At 41.0% G+C, this 20,398-nt stretch overlaps 1 protein-coding gene across 1 annotated transcript in view; it reads left to right on the forward strand.

The window, feature by feature from the left end:
• LOC139607789 (ryanodine receptor 1-like) overlaps window positions 1-20,398 on the forward strand; it is a 49,679-nt gene that overhangs the window by 13,256 nt on the left and 16,025 nt on the right. Inside the window, exons 30-82 of the mRNA XM_071460995.1 lie at window positions 14-222; window positions 326-684; window positions 784-913; window positions 1,097-1,257; window positions 1,363-1,525; window positions 1,609-1,695; window positions 1,806-2,032; window positions 2,133-2,571; window positions 2,646-3,227; window positions 3,317-3,517; window positions 4,011-4,122; window positions 4,235-4,378; window positions 4,610-4,883; window positions 4,992-5,106; window positions 5,220-5,352; window positions 5,447-5,541; window positions 5,620-5,755; window positions 5,870-6,056; window positions 6,181-6,292; window positions 6,412-6,532; window positions 6,773-6,942; window positions 7,060-7,280; window positions 7,368-7,458; window positions 7,551-7,691; window positions 7,775-7,938; window positions 8,036-8,114; window positions 8,341-8,430; window positions 8,519-8,659; window positions 8,749-8,826; window positions 8,904-8,979; window positions 9,084-9,207; window positions 9,778-9,893; window positions 10,012-10,079; window positions 10,187-10,308; window positions 10,452-10,501; window positions 10,703-10,763; window positions 10,872-10,998; window positions 11,136-11,247; window positions 11,346-11,427; window positions 11,506-11,636; window positions 11,735-12,055; window positions 12,150-12,390; window positions 12,553-12,640; window positions 12,729-12,821; window positions 15,996-16,166; window positions 16,313-16,372; window positions 16,495-16,629; window positions 16,915-17,027; window positions 17,170-17,266; window positions 17,352-17,464; window positions 17,579-17,630; window positions 17,736-17,810; window positions 20,233-20,332. Of these exons, the coding sequence (XP_071317096.1) occupies window positions 14-222; window positions 326-684; window positions 784-913; window positions 1,097-1,257; window positions 1,363-1,525; window positions 1,609-1,695; window positions 1,806-2,032; window positions 2,133-2,571; window positions 2,646-3,227; window positions 3,317-3,517; window positions 4,011-4,122; window positions 4,235-4,378; window positions 4,610-4,883; window positions 4,992-5,106; window positions 5,220-5,352; window positions 5,447-5,541; window positions 5,620-5,755; window positions 5,870-6,056; window positions 6,181-6,292; window positions 6,412-6,532; window positions 6,773-6,942; window positions 7,060-7,280; window positions 7,368-7,458; window positions 7,551-7,691; window positions 7,775-7,938; window positions 8,036-8,114; window positions 8,341-8,430; window positions 8,519-8,659; window positions 8,749-8,826; window positions 8,904-8,979; window positions 9,084-9,207; window positions 9,778-9,893; window positions 10,012-10,079; window positions 10,187-10,308; window positions 10,452-10,501; window positions 10,703-10,763; window positions 10,872-10,998; window positions 11,136-11,247; window positions 11,346-11,427; window positions 11,506-11,636; window positions 11,735-12,055; window positions 12,150-12,390; window positions 12,553-12,640; window positions 12,729-12,821; window positions 15,996-16,166; window positions 16,313-16,372; window positions 16,495-16,629; window positions 16,915-17,027; window positions 17,170-17,266; window positions 17,352-17,464; window positions 17,579-17,630; window positions 17,736-17,810; window positions 20,233-20,332 (7,890 nt within the window). The remainder of the gene's footprint in view (window positions 1-13; window positions 223-325; window positions 685-783; window positions 914-1,096; window positions 1,258-1,362; window positions 1,526-1,608; window positions 1,696-1,805; window positions 2,033-2,132; window positions 2,572-2,645; window positions 3,228-3,316; window positions 3,518-4,010; window positions 4,123-4,234; window positions 4,379-4,609; window positions 4,884-4,991; window positions 5,107-5,219; window positions 5,353-5,446; window positions 5,542-5,619; window positions 5,756-5,869; window positions 6,057-6,180; window positions 6,293-6,411; window positions 6,533-6,772; window positions 6,943-7,059; window positions 7,281-7,367; window positions 7,459-7,550; window positions 7,692-7,774; window positions 7,939-8,035; window positions 8,115-8,340; window positions 8,431-8,518; window positions 8,660-8,748; window positions 8,827-8,903; window positions 8,980-9,083; window positions 9,208-9,777; window positions 9,894-10,011; window positions 10,080-10,186; window positions 10,309-10,451; window positions 10,502-10,702; window positions 10,764-10,871; window positions 10,999-11,135; window positions 11,248-11,345; window positions 11,428-11,505; window positions 11,637-11,734; window positions 12,056-12,149; window positions 12,391-12,552; window positions 12,641-12,728; window positions 12,822-15,995; window positions 16,167-16,312; window positions 16,373-16,494; window positions 16,630-16,914; window positions 17,028-17,169; window positions 17,267-17,351; window positions 17,465-17,578; window positions 17,631-17,735; window positions 17,811-20,232; window positions 20,333-20,398) is intronic.

Genomic DNA, 20,398 nt, shown 5'->3' on the forward strand with positions numbered 1-20,398 from the left:
TGAACATCTCCAGGCTTCATACCTGTGTGCAGTCTGGGCCTGTCCCAGGTTGGAAGGATCAACTTGGGTCAGAACGTCAGCAGTCTTCGTTACTTTACCATCTGTGGCCTGCAGGAGGGATTTGAGCCCTTTGCTATCAACATGAAAAGAGACATTACCATGTGGTTCAGCAAGAGCCTTCCCCAGTTCATCATTGTGCCCACTGATCATCCTCACATTGAGGTATTATGAATTAGTTGTCACTGTGTTTTGATGAAATATGTATTTGTTTCCATTTTGAATAAGTTATTAATTTCTGGATCACCCCCTTTTGTTTATGCTTTAGGTATCCCGTGTTGATGGGACAGTGGAAACTGCCCCTTGTCTTAAAGTGACCCACAAGACATTTGGATCTCAGAACGCCAACACAGATCTGATATTCTTCAGACTCAGCATGCCAGTTGAGTTTCATGAGACCTTCAAAGTCCCAGCAGGGACCACCCTTCTTACACGTGCCCTGACCATCCCCGAGGATGAGGTGGTAGAGGTGGACCCAGACTCTGACTTTGAAATACTCAAGAAGTCTGCCAGTCGCAAAGAGCAGGAGGAGGAAAAGAAGGAACCCTCTGTGCCCAAAGAGATCCCTTCCATCAAAAATGGGGAGAATGAGAAAGATGCCTCAACTGAGAAAAGCAAGAAGAAAGGGTCTGTACTGGTTCATGCAGAGTGATTTAAGAAGCCTACAGATTGCAAACTGTTTTTACATTTTTATTTATTGTGAGTAATTACTGCTGTTATTTACAGATTCCTATTCAAGGCTAAGAAAGCTGCATTAATCACACCACCACCTGTTGTTCCCACCATGCCCCGCTTAGTGGAAGATGTGGTGCCAGATGACAGGGATGACATGGACATCATCCTCAACACCACTACAGTATGACTATAACTTAGATTTATATGGTTATTACATTCATAACCATTTCCTCATTTGCGCTTACAGTATTTTTCGTATATAATTTGTGTGTCAGTGTTATGAGTGTAATCTTTGTGTTGAACCAGCTTCATCTGAAACTTTGCTAATGTTTATCCCCCCACCACCACCTTCTTCCTTTACCAGTACTATTATTCTGTGCGAGTGTTTGCGGGGCAGGAGCCCAGTGGCGTGTGGGTCGGTTGGATCACACCTGACTATCACCAGTACGACCGTCATTTTGACATCAGCAAAGTGAGAAATGTAACAGTCACTGTAGGTGATGATAAAGGCAACATTCATGACAGGTATGTTACTCTTGTAGACAGAAAACAACAAACAGCCTGTTTTCATTTAATATAACAAACATGCAATAAAAATATTGATAACAGATTTTTTCTTGTCCTCCTCAGTATAAAACGCAGTAACTGCTACATGGTATGGGGAGGGGAGTTCAGCAGCTCCCAGCAGACCCGAGTCAGTCAGGAGGATTTTGTGATTGGCTGTCTTATTGATTTGGACACCGGACTCATGACTTTCACTGCTAATGGAAAAGAGATAAACACGTTTTACCAGGTGAGAAAAGCTTCAATCTAGTGTTCACATAGTTCCTTATGCAGCCTTGGTCATTTCATGCAACCATGTTATGTGTCATGCAGGTGGAGCCCAACACAAAACTGTTCCCAGCTGTCTATGTCCTTCCTTCCAGTCAGAATATGATTCAGTTTGAACTTGGAAAGCTCAAGGTCAGTCTGCACCAATCCTCACAATTGAGACTGTGATCACATATTTCAGACTTTCTATATTACCTGTCTTCTGTAATATATAACTTGTCTTCCTTTACTTGTCTTGCCAGAACATTATGCCGATCTCTACTGCCATGTTCCGGAGTGAACGCAAGAACCCTGTCCCCCAGTGCCCTCCTAGACTGGATGTCCAAATGTTGACCCCTGTCATTTGGAGCCGCATGCCCAACCACTTCCTGGTTCCAGAGACGGGGCGTGTGAGTGAGAGACTGGGCTGGATGGTGCAGTGTCAGGAGCCACTTACCATGATGGCCCTCCACATCCCAGAGGAGAACAGGTCAGAGCTGCATCACTCACCATTTATCTGTTGCATTGCGAGGAGTTACAAAAATTTGCTGTCTTTTTCCCAACTAAATTAACCCCTTTGCATTCTGTAGGTGTATTGACATCCTGGAGCTGTCTGAACGTATGGACTTGCTGAAGTTCCACTATCACACTCTGAAGCTGTATGGTTCAGTGTGTGCTTTGGGAAACAACCGTGTGGCTCATGCTCTATGCAGCCATGTAGATGAATCCCAGCTCTTCTACGCCATAGAGAACACCTACCTACCTGGGCCAATTAGGAGTGGCTTCTATGACCTGCTAATCAGCATGCACCTGGAGTCTGCCAAGAGGAACCGGCTGGGAACCAACAAGGAATTCATAGTTCCGATGACGGACGAAACACGCAGCATCACTCTGTACTCTGACAAATCTCATGCTTTACCTGGTGTCGGCCTCACTACATGTCTACGCCCCAAACTCCATTTCTCTTCCACTGGGTTTGTTGGAACAGATCCAGACATCTACACACTGAGTCCAGTCATTCCCTTACAGGTGAGGTGGAGCAGGTTTGACATTTTAGGGAACTCTGGAGTCCCTAATAATCATAAGTTTGCTTGTATCTCCAGGTGCTAAAGACCAAGGCCCTGAACATGTTGACTGAGGCTGTGCAAGATGGAGGTCAAGCCATGAGAGATCCTGTGGGAGGCAGTGTTGAATTTCATTTTGTTCCAATCCTGAAACTCATCAGTACCCTCCTCATCATGGGTGTATTCGATGATGAAGATGTCACACACATCCTGAAGATGATTGAGCCCACAGTCTTCAGTTGCAAGAAAGCAGAGGAGCCTCCAGAGGAGAATACCAAGTTGAAGGAAGAGAAGGAACAGAAAGCTCCCCCAAAAGCAGGAGCAGTGAAGGAAGACGACCAGGAAGCCATGGGTGAAGAAGAAGAGGAATATGAGGATGACGGCTTGGGTGAAGAGGAGGAGGAGGAAGAAGAAATGGAGGAAGAGGAAGAATTAGAGGAGACAGAGTCCATCATGCCAGAAGAAGAAACAGTGAACAATACAGAGCAAGTTAATGGAGAAAAAGGTGCTGAGGAAACAGAAAAAGAGATGAAACCTGTAGAGACAGGTGGAGAAGCTAAAGAAGAACATTTAGAGCAAGGACTTTTCCAGATGAAGCTTCCGGAGTCTGTCAAACTGCAGGTATTTCTGGTCTGTTTTAGAATATAAAAAAAAATACTGTTAATCTCTACTGTATCGTATAAGTGATTGACTTTGTGTTTGGCCTTTAGATGTGTACTCTGCTGCAGTATTTCTGTGACTGTGAGCTGCGTCACAGAGTGGAGGCCATCATTGCCTTTTCAGACCAGTTTGTCAGTCAGATACAGTCCAACCAGAGACAGCGCTACAATGAGCTCATGCTGGCCTTCACCATGACTGCTGCTGAGACTGCCCGCAAGACCCGTGAATTTCGCTCCCCACCACAGGAGCAGGTAAACTCAGACAAATGCAGAGAGTAGAGAACATTTGTTGACTGCTCAGTTGTTTTAAGAATTGTTAAGTCTCCATTCTAAAAAGACTCAAACATAGTTTGAAAAGGCTAGCAGCGCTACATTTCTGCATCTCTCCATTCATTGGTCTATTCTATTTTGTTCTGGTGCAAATATAGTCATATTGTAGGTGGCGTGGAATCAGATTAAGAACTTTTCAGTACAGCTAGTTTAAAATGTACTCAGCTCAATAGAACTTGCCTGGAAGACTTTAATTGAAGAGAAATCATGTCCACTATATCTTGCCAAAGATAGCCAGTGATCACATGCTAGAACTTCATATTTCTTTTTGGGACAGAATACAATGCTCAAAGAACAAATCCCTTTCACTAGGTCACTCATTTGTGTGGAATAAATTTGTTTTTTGTTTTTTTCATAACTAACTTCTTGGCTTTTGAAAATAAAATGAGCGTACTTGCTTCTTGCTGTTGTGAAGGTCAACATGCTCATGAACTTCAAGAATTGCACTGAAGATGAAGAATGCCCTGTTCCTGATGAGGTCCGCGAATCTATGCTGGCTTTTCACAATGCTCTGCTGGCACACTGTGGTCAGTTTTCCTCTACTGTATTCATTCTACCAACATCAGCATTTAAAATTAACACTGCGGATGGCAGGTTTAGATATAAGTTACAATATCTCTTTTAAAACTTTACTCTCAGGTGTTCATATTGAAGAAGAAGAACAAGAGGAGGAAGTGGATAATTCTCTGCGTGGACGACTGCTCCGTTTGTTGGAAAAGGTGAAAAAATTCCGTGAGAAGGAAGTAGAGGTAGAGCCTGAGCCACAGGAAGATAAAAAACCAAGTGAGTTATGAGTTATAAGTTGAGGATTTGTTTAACATTTGTCATCTGTTCTTTGACAGAACGGTGCTGTGTTATCCCTGTTTCATCCCCTGAACTTGACACTTGCGTTCCAGTAACTGTAGAGTAGCTAATTGAGACTGCCACCTGATATCAAGAACCTCTTCTGCAATCACAATCAGCACACAGTATCTTTTGTATCAGAAACCTAACCTTTTGTACTCTGTTTGCCAGGCACATTACAGGAGCTGATTTCCCATACTACGATCCATTGGGCCCAGGAGTCATTTATCCAGAACCCTGAGCTGGTGCGCATGATGTTCAGCCTTCTTCACAGGCAGTATGATGGGCTGGGTGAGCTTATGCGTGCCCTTCCCAAGGCCTACACCATCAATGCAGTGTCAATTCAGGACACCATGGACCTGCTGGAGTGCTTGGGCCAGATCCGCTCATTGCTTATTGTCCAGATGGGGCCAGAAGAAGAGAGGCTTATGATTCAAAGCATTGGGTTGATATAAAATCTGATATTTATTCTCAATATTGTGCCTTGAAGTGAATTATCTTAGAAATGCATGTCACTGAAACTATACAGTAACTTCATATTTGTCTCCCTTAGGAACATCATGAGTAACAAAGTTTTCTATCAGCACCCCAACTTGATGCGAGCTCTGGGCATGCATGAAACTGTCATGGAGGTCATGGTTAATGTACTGGGCGGTGGGGACTCAAAGGTATATTTTTTGCTTGCTTTCTGGCACCATCATGGAAAGAACAAAAGAAGGCAATAAGACCAACCTTATATGTAACTTTACATTTGTAACGTACTTACTGCATCGTTCAACAGGAGATCAGATTCCCTCGAGTGGTGACAAACTGTTGCCGCTTTCTCTGCTATTTCTGTCGCATCAGTCGTCAAAATCAGCGCTCCATGTTTGACCACCTCAGCTACCTTCTCCAGAACAGTGGCATCGGCCTTGGTGATTGTCTTTGTTGAGTTCCAGTATTATTCTTGATGTGTTATTCTTGATGTGTGAACTGTGATAGAGCTCTACATTATGTGCTTTTCTATAGGAATGCGGGGCTCCACCCCACTGGACGTGGCTGCAGCCTCTTGTATTGACAACAATGAGCTTGCATTGGCTCTCCAAGAGCAGGACCTAGAAATGGTAAAATATAACCAACATATGTACAAAGGAACATTGTGTAAAATTGTTCATCACTTGAGTACATTGATGTCTTTCCAGGTGGTGAAGTATTTAGCTGGATGTGGGCTGCAGAGCTGCCCAATGCTCCTGTCTAAAGGATACCCTGACATTGGCTGGAATCCTTGTGGTGGAGAGAAATACCTTGACTTTCTCCGTTTTGCTGTATTTGTCAACGGTCTGATTCTTACCTATACTGTTATAAAACACAGTGTGTAATTCTAATGCCAATATTGTTTCTTTTTTTCCTCCCTTAGTAATAACACAGTTTGTGTTTTTTTCCCTACTGTAGGGGAAAGTGTGGAAGAGAATGCCAACGTGGTGGTCCGTCTCCTCATCCGCAGGCCTGAGTGCTTTGGTCCAGCCCTGAGAGGGGAGGGTGGCAATGGTCTGCTGGCTGCAATAGAGGAGGCCATAAAAATATCAGAGGACCCTGCAAGAGATGGCCCTAGTGTTAAGAAAGACAGACGCTTTCCCATGTAAGAGCTCTTAGCTTTGGTTCAAAGGCCTTCTGGTTGTATTTAATGAAACACCAGTGAGTGCATCATCTCCTCCAGTATTGCTGTAGCAGAAATATTTGTAGCCACTATCTTTTTTTGATAGGTTTGGAGGAGAGGAGCAGCATGAGGAGAACAGAGTGCACCTTGGAAATTCCATCATGTCTTTCTACTCTGCCCTTATTGACTTGCTGGGACGCTGTGCTCCAGAGATGCATGTAAGCTATTTAGTAGCTACTGGTCTTACCAAATTGACTTAGAAAGAAAGAACAGATACGAGACTAGGAAATCTTATTGAAAACATCTTTATAGAAAAGCTGAGCTTTTGTCTCCACAGTTGATCCAGGCTGGTAAGGGAGAGGCTCTGAGGATCAGAGCCATTCTGAGGTCTTTGGTCCCTATTGAAGACCTGGTGGGAGTCATCAGCCTTCCTGTTCAGATTCCTTCTTTTGGAAAAGGTAAACATATGTTATAACTCTTTTTGAATTGTTTGTGTGGCTTAATCAGTGTTTATTCATTTAATGAACCCACAGAGTACATTGTAAGTATCCTGACTAGTGTTTATTCAAGGTTTAACTACGTGTAATGTTACTATACAGCTGTATGCTAAAAGCCTGTTGTGCCATCAGATAATTTCTGTCCAACTTAACATATTATTAAAATTTTGTTTTGAAAAAAAATTTTCATGTTGTGCTTAGACAACAGCATCATAGAACCAAAGATGTCAGCCAGTTTTGTGCCAGATCACAAGGCTCCCATGGTGCTCTTCCTGGATAGAGTGTATGGTATTGACAACCAGGATTTCCTCCTGCATGTGCTGGAGGTGGGCTTTCTGCCTGACATGAGGGCTGCTGCCTCTCTGGACACGGTGAGCCTCAAACAATTTACAAACATGCAGTTGTACTGTAAATGGTCAGTGGAGAGGAGACCAGGTTTATAACCATACTGTTGGGCTTAACTCACTGCTAGAATCTCTCTCCAACAGGTTAATTTCAGCACCACAGAGATGGCGCTTGCTTTGAACCGCTACCTGTGTTCTGCTGTGTTGCCGCTCATCACCAAGTGTGCCCCACTCTTCGCTGGCAGTGACCACCGAGCCATAATGATAGACTCCATGTTGCACACAATCTACCGGCTGTCTCGTGGACGAGCCTTCACAAAGGCCCAAAGAGACATAATTGAAGAGTGCCTCATGGCTTTGTGCAAGTGAGTTTAACCTCATGGCAAATTTTTCATTTCAATGAATATTAACAAGTTCACAGTAGAAGTGGATTTTGTTTAACTTTCTTTCAGACATCTGCGTCCATCCATGCTTCAGCACCTGCTAAGACGGCTGGTGTTTGATGTACCCATTCTCAATGAGTACGCCAAAATGCCATTGAAGGTATGAAGACCTAAAACCAATTTCCCTTTGAGTTCAGATGGTCTTCTGCTATTCATTTTTTACCTTCATTTTTATATTTTTGTGTCCTGCAGCTTTTGACCAATCACTATGAGCGTTGTTGGAAATATTATTGCCTCCCCAATGGTTGGGCCAACTTTGGAGTCGCATCAGAAGAGGAGCTGCATCTGACCCGCAAACTGTTTTGGGGGATCTTTGAATCACTTGCACACAAGGTGGAACTCCTGCAATATTAGATTTTCCTTGTTCCAGATAATAGGTGGTACATTGTAAAACCTATTTATTGTTGTGATTCCAGAAATTTGATCCTGAGATCTTCAAAATTTCAATGCCATGCATCTGCGCCATTGCTGGAGCCATTCCTCCTGACTATGTGGATGCCAGCTACTCCTCCAAAACAGAGAAAAAGGCATCTGTAGATGCAGAAGGAAACTTTGATCCTAAACCAGTAGAGACCACAAAGTGAGAGGATTTCTGTCATTTTGCTTTTTCAGACATAAAATATCTCTCTCTAAAATAATTAAAGCCACATGTACTCTAACCATTCCTTCATCCACAGCACTATCATCCCTGAGAGACTGGATCCCTTTATCAACAAATATGCTGAATATACACATGATAAATGGGCCTTCGAAAAGGTAGACCTTTTGTTTTCATTACTGTTATCCCTCACTATAGTCTGATACCATTTATCAGCTCATTCAGGAGCAACATGTTGAGTTTGATCAGAACAGCTTTGCATGCATAAATGCTGGAAAGTTAAAATTCCAAATGGATACAGACCTACTGCAAGTAAAAAAAAAAAAGTATCTTTAAGGATGACTAACAGCTCTAATACATTTTGCATATGCATGTATGTTTCAGATCCAAAATAACTGGTCATATGGTGAGGTCCTGGATGAAAATGCAAAAACTCATCCCATGCTCAGACCATACAAAACTTTCTCAGAGAAGGTAGGTTTCCTGTCACACTGTGCAGTTAAATTCCCTGTGCCTTTACTTCTGTCGCAGCATCTGATCACTCTGATTGTCCTTCTGGCAGGACAAAGAGATCTACCGTTGGCCGATCAAAGAGTCAGTGAAAGCCATGCTTGCATGGGAGTGGAACCTAGATAAAGCTAGAGAGGAAGAAGAGTCAGAGAAGAAGAAAGTTGCAGCACGAAAAATCTCACAGACTGCTCAGGTAAAGAGCAGTTGGACGAATGTGCAAATACTAATGTCATTCCAGCAGTGTTATTGTACCATTTCTAATGATACGTCTTTCTGTTCTAGGCTACCTATGACCCAAGCCATGGTTACAGTCCACAGCCCATTGATATCTCACACATGGCTCTTTCAAGGGACCTGCAGGTATGGCAGTAAGTGTTTGAAACATATGTGCATCTTAGCGCATCTGATCAATAATCAGAGTTCATATCTGTTCACAGTCTATGGCAGAGCAACTGGCAGAAAATTATCATAACACCTGGGGACGGAAGAAAAAGTTGGAGCTGCAAGCCAAAGGTAAGATATTTTTTCAAGGAGGGGTCTTACACATAGGGAAAATGAGAGACTTTGGTTTTTTCCTGCTTTCTTCAAGAGTTTTGCTTGTTGGTGTGTTTGTGTAGGAGGAGGAACACATCCTCTTCTGGTGCCCTATGATACTCTGACAGCAAAAGAAAAGGCACGGGATAGAGAGAAGGCTTATGAGCTGCTCAAGTTCCTGCAGCTTAATGGATATGCTGTTACAAGGTAATGATGCAAGAGTACATTTTCTCTACAACATTTAGCAGGGAATTGTATTTGTCTCATACTATCGAAATTTATTTTCATTTAATCTTCTAACATATTTTCTATTTACTGTGTTGTGTTTCTTGTGTGGCCCAGATATTATCCTCAGATCATTAGCCTATTTAAACGACACAATTAAAGCACAGCAGTTGAAAGTTGAAAGTGATCAAAATAATCTGATGAAGCACACACTGACTGAATGAGGGTAACTGCCATTCTGTAGCAGAATGCAGTCATAGTAGTGCTTGAAAATTCAAAAATAATATAGTTTTTAGAGTACTTTATTTATTTATTTTAAATACTTAAAGAACAATAAAAAAACAGAAACATAGCAAGGAACCTATTTTTTAGTTTTATGTTTGTGTCATGTTCTGTCTGATCATACATTTGTTGTGTATAAGAGAACCAGTATTGAACTTGCATTATATTTTGAAAGTTTCCTCTTGAAATTATGTTTTATGATGTGCCACAGATACACCTTCATTAAACTGTAGTACAAAGCACAGAGAGTTAAATTCTGTTTCACTTTAGGGGCCTGAAAGATATGGAGTCTGACATCTCATCCATCGAGAAGAGATTTGCTTATGGTTTCCTGCAGAAGCTGTTGAAATGGATGGAAATTGCCCAGGAGTTCATCGCACATCTTGGTACTGTGGGGCAAGGAAAAAGAGCAGATACTGTCACACCTGAGATAGTTGTATTGGTGTAAGCTTTGTTGTCTCAGTGTTAATGTGATATTATCTTATTTTGCAATGTGTTTTACAGAGGCTGTGGTGAGCAGTGGACGAGTGGAAAAGTCTCCTCATGAACAGGAAATCAAATTCTTTGCCAAGGTGAGACTATTGTTTGAAGTTAAAGTGGACACAGTTTTGAAGACCCAAATTGTCCTTGCTGCTGAACTGTGAAATCACTCTCTCTGAAACATCTCTCTCTCTCTCAGATCTTGATGCCTCTAATCAACCAGTATTTCAAAAACCACTGCCTCTACTTCTTGTCAACACCTGCAAAAGTTCTGGGTAGTGGTGGCCATTCTTCCAATAAGGAGAAGGAAATGATAGCAAGGTGATTTCTCTCTTATATAGAAATAACACATAGAGATGTTGTTGTAGAGATGTTTTCTTTTATTTATCAGTTTCCCACTTTTATCAGCATTTCCTTTTTCTCGCATTTTCCTTTCCTTCCTTTTCCTTTCCTTCTCATCGTAGTATCTTCTGTAAAATGTCTGCTCTGGTGAGACACAGAGTTTCTCTCTTTGGTAAGATGTCAGTTTTCTCAGTGTCAATCTTTCTGAAGCTTGTCACTCTTTTTTATATTTCTCATGTGTGGCTGCATTTTGTTCGCTGTAACATATTTGTCAGTCATCCAGGATAGAGCAAGAACAGTTGCTCTAGTTTTATGTGCATGTACAGTACGTGGTGATCTGGATTCTATAAAAGACCTGTATTTGTATGTGCAGGAACGGATGCTCCAGCAATTGTTAACTGTCTTCACATTCTGGCACGGTCATTGGATGCGAGGTTTAGTATATTTAATTTCCTTACGCATGCATAACACCACTATGATAAATCTGTTTTTGTTTTTTTTGTTTTTTTTTTCACTATAATTTTTCTTATTTATTTCATTAGGACAGTGATGAAGTCAGGGCCTGAGATTGTGAAAGCAGGGCTGCGGTCATTCTTTGAGAGTGCTGCTGATGATATAGAAAAGATGGTAGAGAATCTCAAACTGGGCAAAGTATCAAAAGGCAATCAGGTGAGAGAAGATTTACTGTATCTCTACACTATTTGAACTTGCTTTTAATATATTGCTATGTGTTTCAAATGATCTGATAAACAATGGACCTTAAATATGCTGAGTCCATCATCATGTTCTGCTTCTCTCCTTTAAAGCAAGTTAAAGGCGTGTCCCAGAACATTAACTACACTACCATCGCCCTGCTCCCAGTTCTTACCTCCCTGTTTGATCACATCGCTCAGCACCAGTTTGGTGATGATGTCATCTGTAAGTGTTTTCACATCATTGCTATTTCTCATTTCACTTGGTGTTATTTATTAATTTATCTTGACACTACTGTGTCTGTCTCTGCTGATTGCATACAGTGGATGATCTACAGATGTCCTGCTATCGCATCATGTGTAGCATCTACTCCCTTGGGACTGTCAAGAATCCACATGTTGAGAGGTAACTCTACATCGACATTCATTACATTCTGTTAAGTAACTTGGGAGCATTTTCTCAACTTGTCCTTTACATTTGCAGGCAGAGACCAGCTCTTGGAGAGTGTTTGGCTCACCTTGCAGCAGCTATGCCAGTGGCCTACTTAGAACCCCATCTTAATGAATTCAATGCTTTCTCTGTCTACACCACAAAGACCCCAAGAGAGAGAGCCAGTGAGTGCAGTACCCTTTTCATCAGATTTGTTTTCTCTCTAACAACGTCTTGTTTCTGTATTTCCTTTCTTTCACCCCTTCACTTATGTATGCCACAGTCTTGGGCCTTCCCAATGAGGTCCAGGAATTATGTCCGGACATCCCAGAGCTGGATTCTTTGCTGAAGGAGATTGGGGACTTGGCAGAGTCAGGGGCTCGTTATACTGAGATGCCTCATGTGATTGAAATCACTTTGCCCATGCTGTGTAACTACCTGCCTCGCTGGTGGGAGAGAGGACCTGAAAACTTCCCTGAGATGGAGGGCCGGCTTTGCACTGAGGTCACATCAGAACATCTTAATCAGCTGCTGGGCAGCATCATGAAAATTGTAGTCAACAACTTGGGTATTGATGAGGCCTCCTGGATGAAGAGGTTGGCTGGTGAGCATCGTTTTGACATCTATTTATGTGTCATTGCATACTCCTGAATGAGTTTTTGAGCAACTGAGATGACCTCATTTGTTTTCTTTGCTAGTGTTTTCACAGCCCATTGTCAGCAGGGCAAAGCCAGAAATGCTTAAGTCCCACTTCATCCCAACAATGGAGAAGCTGAAGAAACGCACTTCCAAGGTGGTGGCTGAAGAGGAGCATTTGCGTATGGAGGGGAAATCAGAGGGAGATGAAGAAGATGGTACTATACGTGATGAGTTTGCTGTCCTCTGCAGAGACTTGTATGCCCTCTACCCTCTGCTTATTCGCTATGTGGACAACAACAGGTATAATTAAGTTACAACCACCAACATATTATACATTTTGAACTGTAAATTCTGTCTTGTACTGACAGAATTGCAACATAGAGCACCTAACATTTCATATATTGTTCATTACCCAAACTTGTTGTGACTTTGGGGAGCCTTAGAGTATTTTCTCTGGTACAGGGCAAGGTGGCTGACATGCCCAGACCCAGATGCGGAAGAGCTCTTTCGAATGGTTGGAGAAGTCTTTATTTTCTGGTCCAAATCTCATGTGAGTATGTTCATTTGGTCTTTGAATGCAGCCATTTGGAGGAGCTCACATTTTTACGAAATGTTTCCCATTTCTCTCTCTGTTGTAGAACTTCAAGCGAGAGGAACAGAACTTTGTGGTGATGAATGAGATCAATAACATGTCATTCCTCACTGCTGACAGCAAGAGCAAAATGAGCAAGGTGAGTAAATGAATGACAGTGCCAGTGCTGCAGGGAGGCTGGTTTAGTGCTAGATCTCAAATCATGCAGCCGATTGTATTGCAGGCATATAACAACTGTATGTGTTCCTTTCTTTGCTCCTTCATTTTTGCTCATGATTTTAACATTTTGCTACTTTACCAACCATTTTCAGCCATTTATAAATGGTAATTTATTAAAGTCTGCATTATTCTTAGAATGGATTTAGGAAAATACCAAAATACTTTATCACTAATTATAATCCAACAAAACAATAAAGGCTCTTATGCAGCATCTTTACAAGGTACAGCATTTCAAAGTTTCTAACTGTGTATTTGTCCTTTTTTTAAAAACATTCCTGTGTATTGGGCTTGGTTGAACATAGTGAAGCCTGCTATGATTTCTGGAGGTTTGATTTTAATTCGCAATATTGAGAACAATGGCAGTTGTGTTAACAATATTCTCTCTTTGGCTGTCCCTTGTCCTCTTCTTTTGGGTTGCGGCTGGGTTTCCAGGGCGGGGACTCAGAGGTTAGACTTTGTTCCTGCACGACCGCTGTGCTGACCGCATGGCACCTCACTGTGGGGGAGCTTTTCATCAACCTCTCCAGCACACTGGCACATCTGATCCACATACACTCACAAACACACGTGTAGTACACTTTCTCACTCATGCACAGACCCACACACAAACACAAAGATATGCACATTCCATTCAGAGTGACATGACCCAAGATATCTAATTCAGTAGAGTGACAAATGCATTTGCTGTACATGCAGCTGTGCCTGCTTAGTCATGAATACTTTGCAGTCTGTTATGAGTGGAACAAAACTTAGTTGAGAATTTGTCATTGCTATAAATATAGAGTTGTTTATATTATTAGAGTATGAAAATCCTTGCCAGAAGTGTCTTCAAAGAAGCAACAGATGGAGTTTGGATCCACTTACACTGTCATTAGTATTGCTATACCCCAACATACAAGCCTCTGCACTTGTACACAGCCTTATACAAAACCATTGATTTATGTCTACACATACTTAATGAACTGTAATGAATATGCACTTGGAGAAATACTCACATTCTCACAAAGGATCACTGGACAAAAGGGCAGGCCCAATCTGTTGGCCATGCCCAGTCCTGCCAGTGTGTTAGGGGGGGAGTCTGGAGGCGCTTGATGAAAGTACTCAGCTGTAGAGTTGGGCTCATGGCACTGGGCTTTGCACCAAGCCCAAGGTGGCAGTGAGAGCACAGTGCCATCATCCTGTCACTGAGTTTGCCCTGTTTTCTGATCATAGTTGAGTTGGAGTCTTCTAGTATGTCTTTTGTTTCTTTTCGTAAGGATGGTTGACTTGTAGCTTTTGTAATGCAGCTTTTTGCCACTAGGGGATGATGTTAGTCTTCTCTGTGCTCTTTCTTCTCTCCTCCCTGGAAATGCCATGGCACATCATGGTTTAGTTTCCTGTACATTCCCTAGTATCCACACTAACACGTGACTTGATGTTTAATGTCACTGAAGCAGATTTCTCAAAGCGTTTGTTGGGTTCCCTTTTTAGAATGTACTCAAAATGACCATGAACCTAACCTTTACATTAATTCAAACTTACTATCTAAAATATTCCCCAACAATGCTTTGCACCCTGTTTCCTCTAAACTAGTCCTCCATAACACACTTGCATCTGGCTCTGAATTGAAGCAGAAGCAGTGGCTGATACACTGAAATAGTACATCTAGCAATGATAGTATTTGTTATTTAACTTGAATAGGGGGGCGTAGGGCCTCTGGGATTGATTTAACAGTGACCCCAACAAACACCTATCATGAAAAGATTGCCATTAGAGAGCCAGAAATAAACCTAAGATCTAGTCACTGTTTTCACACCAGAGCTACTGAATACAAAACCAAGGTAACAGACTTTGGAATTTGTAAAAGTCAGTAAAAATATGAAGTGCCATATTAAATGGTATTGAATAGTATCAGTATCCCTCATCAATGTAGTGGTCAAGTACCCAAGTTAAATTTACTTTTGACTTTCTCAGTTTGTTCAGTAACGTAACTGTTACTGTGTGATCCTGTTTTCTACACTATGGCTCAAATCAAAATACCCTGTGACCTATTCATAGAGCATGCAGTTAAGAGACTAAGCATTCATATTACAAAAGGCATTTACATATTTTATGCTGTCACATACATTTGTACATTTTGGAGGACTCCAGAAAGAGCAGAAGGACTGAACTCTCACAGAAACAGGGACATATCCCATAGAGTTTGTTTTACAGTAAATGTGATTTTAACAGCCTGCTACTAATGAGTCTCACTTTAATTTCAAGGTTTTTTCTTTCTGTAACTTCTCCTAATATATTAATATTTCACCAGGGGCTGTTGTTGTTACAAAATTTAATTCTCAATTAGAGAAACACACGTTTGTTTTAGCTATTTATCCTATTCATGGAATGCTGAATGGGTTTTCTCTTGAATAAAATTGGCTTTCTTTTGCATGTTTTGTAAATGCAATTTCACTGATTCACTTTCTTTTAAGACCCATTCATTTCAGCTTCCCTTTCCTTAAGCCAGCTATATCCCCACATTGCCCTCTCATTTTCACTTTACCCTCTACTTACCAGTCTGAGCTCAGAGAAACGCTGATTTTTACATTTGGTGGATCACAGGATGTAGATATTCAAATGGACAGACTGTTTATTTACACATTGGTGACAGTAACATGTTTCATAAGAATACCCAGTGAATGTAGCCAGGTAATTCTACATGGAGAGATCTACTGTTGTTGGTTAATGAACAACTTGCAGCACTGTATAGTTAAAGCTCCATCATTACTAAAAGGTAGGATGATGTTCAGTTGTTAATATTAAAACAGTCACAGATTTGTCATGAAATATAATGAATACTGACTGTGCTGACAAACTTATTTCATATTTACTTTGTTTAATGTAAAATAGCATATATGTATAGAATCAGTTCTTCTGGTGTTGCAGTCATTCTTAGCATAATAGAAACAACTAGTTAATTACTAATGTGGGTTTATATCTATGAAATGGACTGCCTGGGATTGAATCAGAGTTGTAATGTGTTTTATACAAAGCAGTGTTAACTGGGGTGCCGTACCTCTGACATTTTATGAGATACTGTGAATGCTTTTTGGTTTATTGTCTCTGTTCTCAGGGTGGAGGCTCGGATGCCGAACGCACCAAGAAGAAGAGACGGGGAGATCGTTACTCTGTGCAGACTTCACTTATTGTGGCTGCCTTGAAAAAGATGCTCCCAATAGGCCTGAACATGTGCTCTCCTGCTGATCAGGAGCTAATCAACTTGGCCAAGATCCGATATTCTTTGGTAGTTTATTTCCAACTTTGAATTAGATTGTGGTAAACAATTTATATCATGTTAAATACTGTAATACAGTAACCATTACATAACAGTTTTACCTCCCAAACCGTTAGGGCCTTAGGAGGACAATGATAAAACTTTTTACTTTACAGAGAGACACAGATGAAGAAGTAAGAGAGTTCCTCCAGAACAACCTTCATCTTCAGGGGAAGGTATAATTTCCTGGAGTGTTAGTCCAACAATGTTCTATTTTCTTCTAATGATTTGATTTGTGAGAATTGATCATCAGTCACAATACATTTCAGAAAGCTCTGTATCCCTGTGTTGTGGAAAGGTGGACAATCCATCCATGCGCTGGCAGATGGCCCTGTACAAGGAGATGGCAGGGAAAGCTGAGGATGCTGACGCTCCTGTGAAAGTTGTCAAGAGAGTGCAGGAGGTTTCTGCTGTCCTCTACCACCTTGAAGTGGTGAGTGGATCTTGTCAACCAAACTAACTGTAGCAGATGGATACTGTTATCTCCAGCACAGAACATAAGATGTAACCACAAAGTTACAGTCAGTAAGTTATTGTTGTTTTTGTTTTGTCTTTAATCCCTTTCATTTGTTTCAGTTTGTCTGTATAACAAATGTTGTGATGCTTGTTATAATAGCTATGACAGAAACTATGACTTAAGGCATTTCCTGCTATACATCAAAAGTTACCCTTGGAACTCTTTTGGCCACTTTGCCAATGTCTACCTTCTCTGGTATAGACGGAGCACCCGTTTAAATCCAAGAAGATGGTGTGGCACAAACTGTTGTCCAAGCAGAGACGCCGGGCTGTGGTCGCTTGCTTTAGGATGACACCACTATACAACATTCCAAGGTAAGAAAGCTATGTCTATGTCCGAACTGACATGTACCGTATGGGATGTTGATCAAAGAGTGTGGCAGATGCATAAAAAAGTTCTTGTTTTGGTTTGGTTTGGTTTTGTTTGATTTGGTTTGGTTTTATCTTTGAATTGCAGACACAGAGCTTCAAATATGTATCTTGAGGGATACAAACGCAACTGGCTTCACACAGAGGGTTACTCATTTGAAGACAGGATGATAGATGACTTATCTGTAAGTGGCATCTCATATCTGTTTCATCTAGAATTGTTTTTTTTCCTGTGCCGTTACTCACCCTTCTTCCACCTGTGCATCCCAGAAAGCAATGGAGCAAGAGGAAGGAGATGAAGAAGGGGAAGAAAAAGAAACAAAGCCAGATCCCCTCCACCAGCTTATTCTGCATTTCAGTCGTACCGCTCTAACAGAAAAGAGGTTAGATAGGACCTCACTGATACCGTAAAATGACATTGAGATGAAATGAGGTATAAACACAGGGAGATGTGTTATTCCTAGTTAACCCGTTGTGTTCTCTTGTCCCCATTTCAGTAAACTTGATACAGATCATCTTTATATGGCTTATGCAGATATCATGGCAAAGGTGAGTAATTGCAGAGATTTTGGCTATGAGTTCAGGTTTGATGTGCGCATAATGCACTTTTTCAATACTCATAGTATTTTCCTTCTTATCTCTCCATGCATTCAGAGTTGCCATATTGGTGAGGAAGAAGAAGGAGGAGAGGAAAAGGTGGAAAATGCTGAGGATGAGATGTCCTTTGAGGTGCGACAGTCAGAACTGGTAATGGGCGGCCAGGGGCTGGGGACCAGGAACACAGAGGAGCGGTAGCTCTCGACGCATTGAGTGACCTCATCATCTGAACATTATTTCACAACCACATCTCTGTCTCTTATCTTTGTTTTGTCTCGTTCCCCTTGTCTGTTCTGTCTCTGTCTCATCAGTTTGTATGTTGTGCTTCATTCACTGTGATTTAGAAATTCATAGCTCCAATCCAGATGTTTTTTTAGTGTATCAATCATTATGTGTACAATATTTTTTTTTAATTCCACAACTTGAGACAAAAATCATTGTACTACAGTAACAAGCAGTCCAATTATTTCAATGTACTATTTTCTGTTTCAAAAGTTCACACCTTTGTGTGCCTTCAATCTGGATTGGGTCTGATTAGATTAAATTAAATCAATGTAAAATTAACATCAACAATAACAATAATGATAATCAAACTTATATTCATGATTAACAATGATTCGCTTTTTTAGATTGGTTATCAACTTAGCTTGATGGACAGTAGAAACCACTTTGGATGAAATTATGAAAATGTGTAAGCTCAAATGTAGCTCAAAGGTTTGTTGTTATATTTTACCACACTGTCCATTCCTCTAGTTTTACCATGTACAGCTCATAGAATTGGAGGTGGCCGGGCTTGTTATACTTTATGGTGTACTTTAAAAAGCAGCACCATCTGCCACTGTGCAGACCTTGACTACATTCCTTGTGTCAAGTTTATGAGTCTCAGACACTGTTCTCATTTATGCACTGGAGCAACTGGAGCTGAACCATTTAAGAACTCCAGTGAGATTTTTGTTTGTTTGAACATAAACAATTTTTGTGCTTTGTCAACATGTAGTATCAAACTGTTAAGATAAACATCATAAGAGACTGTACAAATGACCAGGAGATGATAATGGAGGTGTTATTAACGGCCATTTAAACTGAGTCTCAACTGTTAATGATTGTGGATGTGATTTAACACAAACTCATTTACTAGTAACATCTTTCCTCCCAGTTTATATTTCTGTCCCATTTGTCTTTCTCTCTGTCTTTCTTTCACCATCGTTTCATGTAATCCCTCTCACCTTCATAACACCAGTCTTTACTAACTGCATGCTACTGATCAATGTTCCCTTCCCCCACTCACATAGCGTACTGACAGACTACAGTGAAAGCCAGTTTAGAACATACAACGTTAAAGGTTATATATTCATACACATAGCCAATTCACATGCAACATATAGTGCACACTTCATAATCAGGTTTCATTAGATGGTCAGGGACTGCAGTGCAAGTTTGAGGTCCAACTGCACGACACATAGTGTCAGGCATATGTGGGTGGGTGGGAGGGGGGTTGGGCATGGGGAGGGGGGTTGGGCATGGGGAGGGAGGGAGGGACGGGAGGGGGGTTGGTGTTTTTAGGGTCAGGATGTGGGATGGTACAAGTTGATTTGTGATGTGGCTGAACAGAGGAATGTCAATTTGTTCTCTGAATTCAGAGATATTCATTTGAGAGCCATTTGTTCTATAAATGGCATTTTATTCCCAGTTGGCTCACTAATATAAATAATGTATTGTGCATTAGCACAGGTAGTGATTTAAGGCCATTCAGAGCCACAGCTATGTTTTGGGGTTTTTTTAAATTTTGCATTAATATTTCATCCATTTGTTAAAGCAAACGCACACTTCTGTGGAATGCCAAAGAAATATCTCCGATACAGAGGGAATACAGCTTTTGTTCCAAGTGTCTTATTTGCAGGGTTACTGCAATAAAGACACTTTGGTAAGCTATATGGCTGAAATACTAAGCCATTGGGGCTGTTTCCTGTAGTCTAACGCTTGCTCCAGCCAGCAAACGTGAGGAAGTAGTATAACAACTCCATGACTAATAAAGTTGTGTGACAGAGTGTGTGAGAGTCCGACAGGTATTTTAAATGGACATTAACAACCCATAATGCAAATGCTTATAAAAAGACAATATTACTGTACATAGAAAAGAAAATTATCAGTGAGTTTCAGAGGAAAAAACATGATGTGACATTGAATTTATTAATAGGTAATTTTAGGTAACCCCATTAATAGGCAATTCACATTCTCTGTAAAGATCACTTTATGGGTGGAAACATAATGCTGCTGTTATGAACCATTGTAAAAAAAAAAAAAAAAAAAAAAAAAAAGGTAAGTTGATTAGACAATAAGGTGAAAAGTCAGGGACTTGAGTGAAAGGAGAGTGAATGTGAACTGAAATCGAGAATATGAATGGATAGAAAGGACAACTTTTTGAATAAACAATTATTTATACAGCTGGTCTATTTCTAATCCTGACCCAAAAGAGTCCATTCTATCTATTTGAATTCTCTCTGAAATATAAATAAAAAGTACTAGATGCTCAGAATGTTTGTATCCACCACAGGAAAAAGAAATGGAGAAACAAAGACTCCTCTATCAGCAGTCCAGACTTCATAATCGTGGTGCTGCAGAGATGGTCCTGCAAATGATCAGTGCCTGCAAAGGTAGTCTAACCCCTTATCTTGTCTGCTGTCACAAACCTGCCTGCACTGTGGTTCAGTTCACCCTTA

Source organism: Trachinotus anak, unplaced genomic scaffold (genome assembly GCF_046630095.1).
Source record: "Trachinotus anak isolate AG129_WGS33_773 ecotype Australia unplaced genomic scaffold, CSIRO_AGI_Tana_v1 ptg000024l, whole genome shotgun sequence".
Taxonomy (NCBI): domain Eukaryota; kingdom Metazoa; phylum Chordata; class Actinopteri; order Carangiformes; family Carangidae; genus Trachinotus; species Trachinotus anak.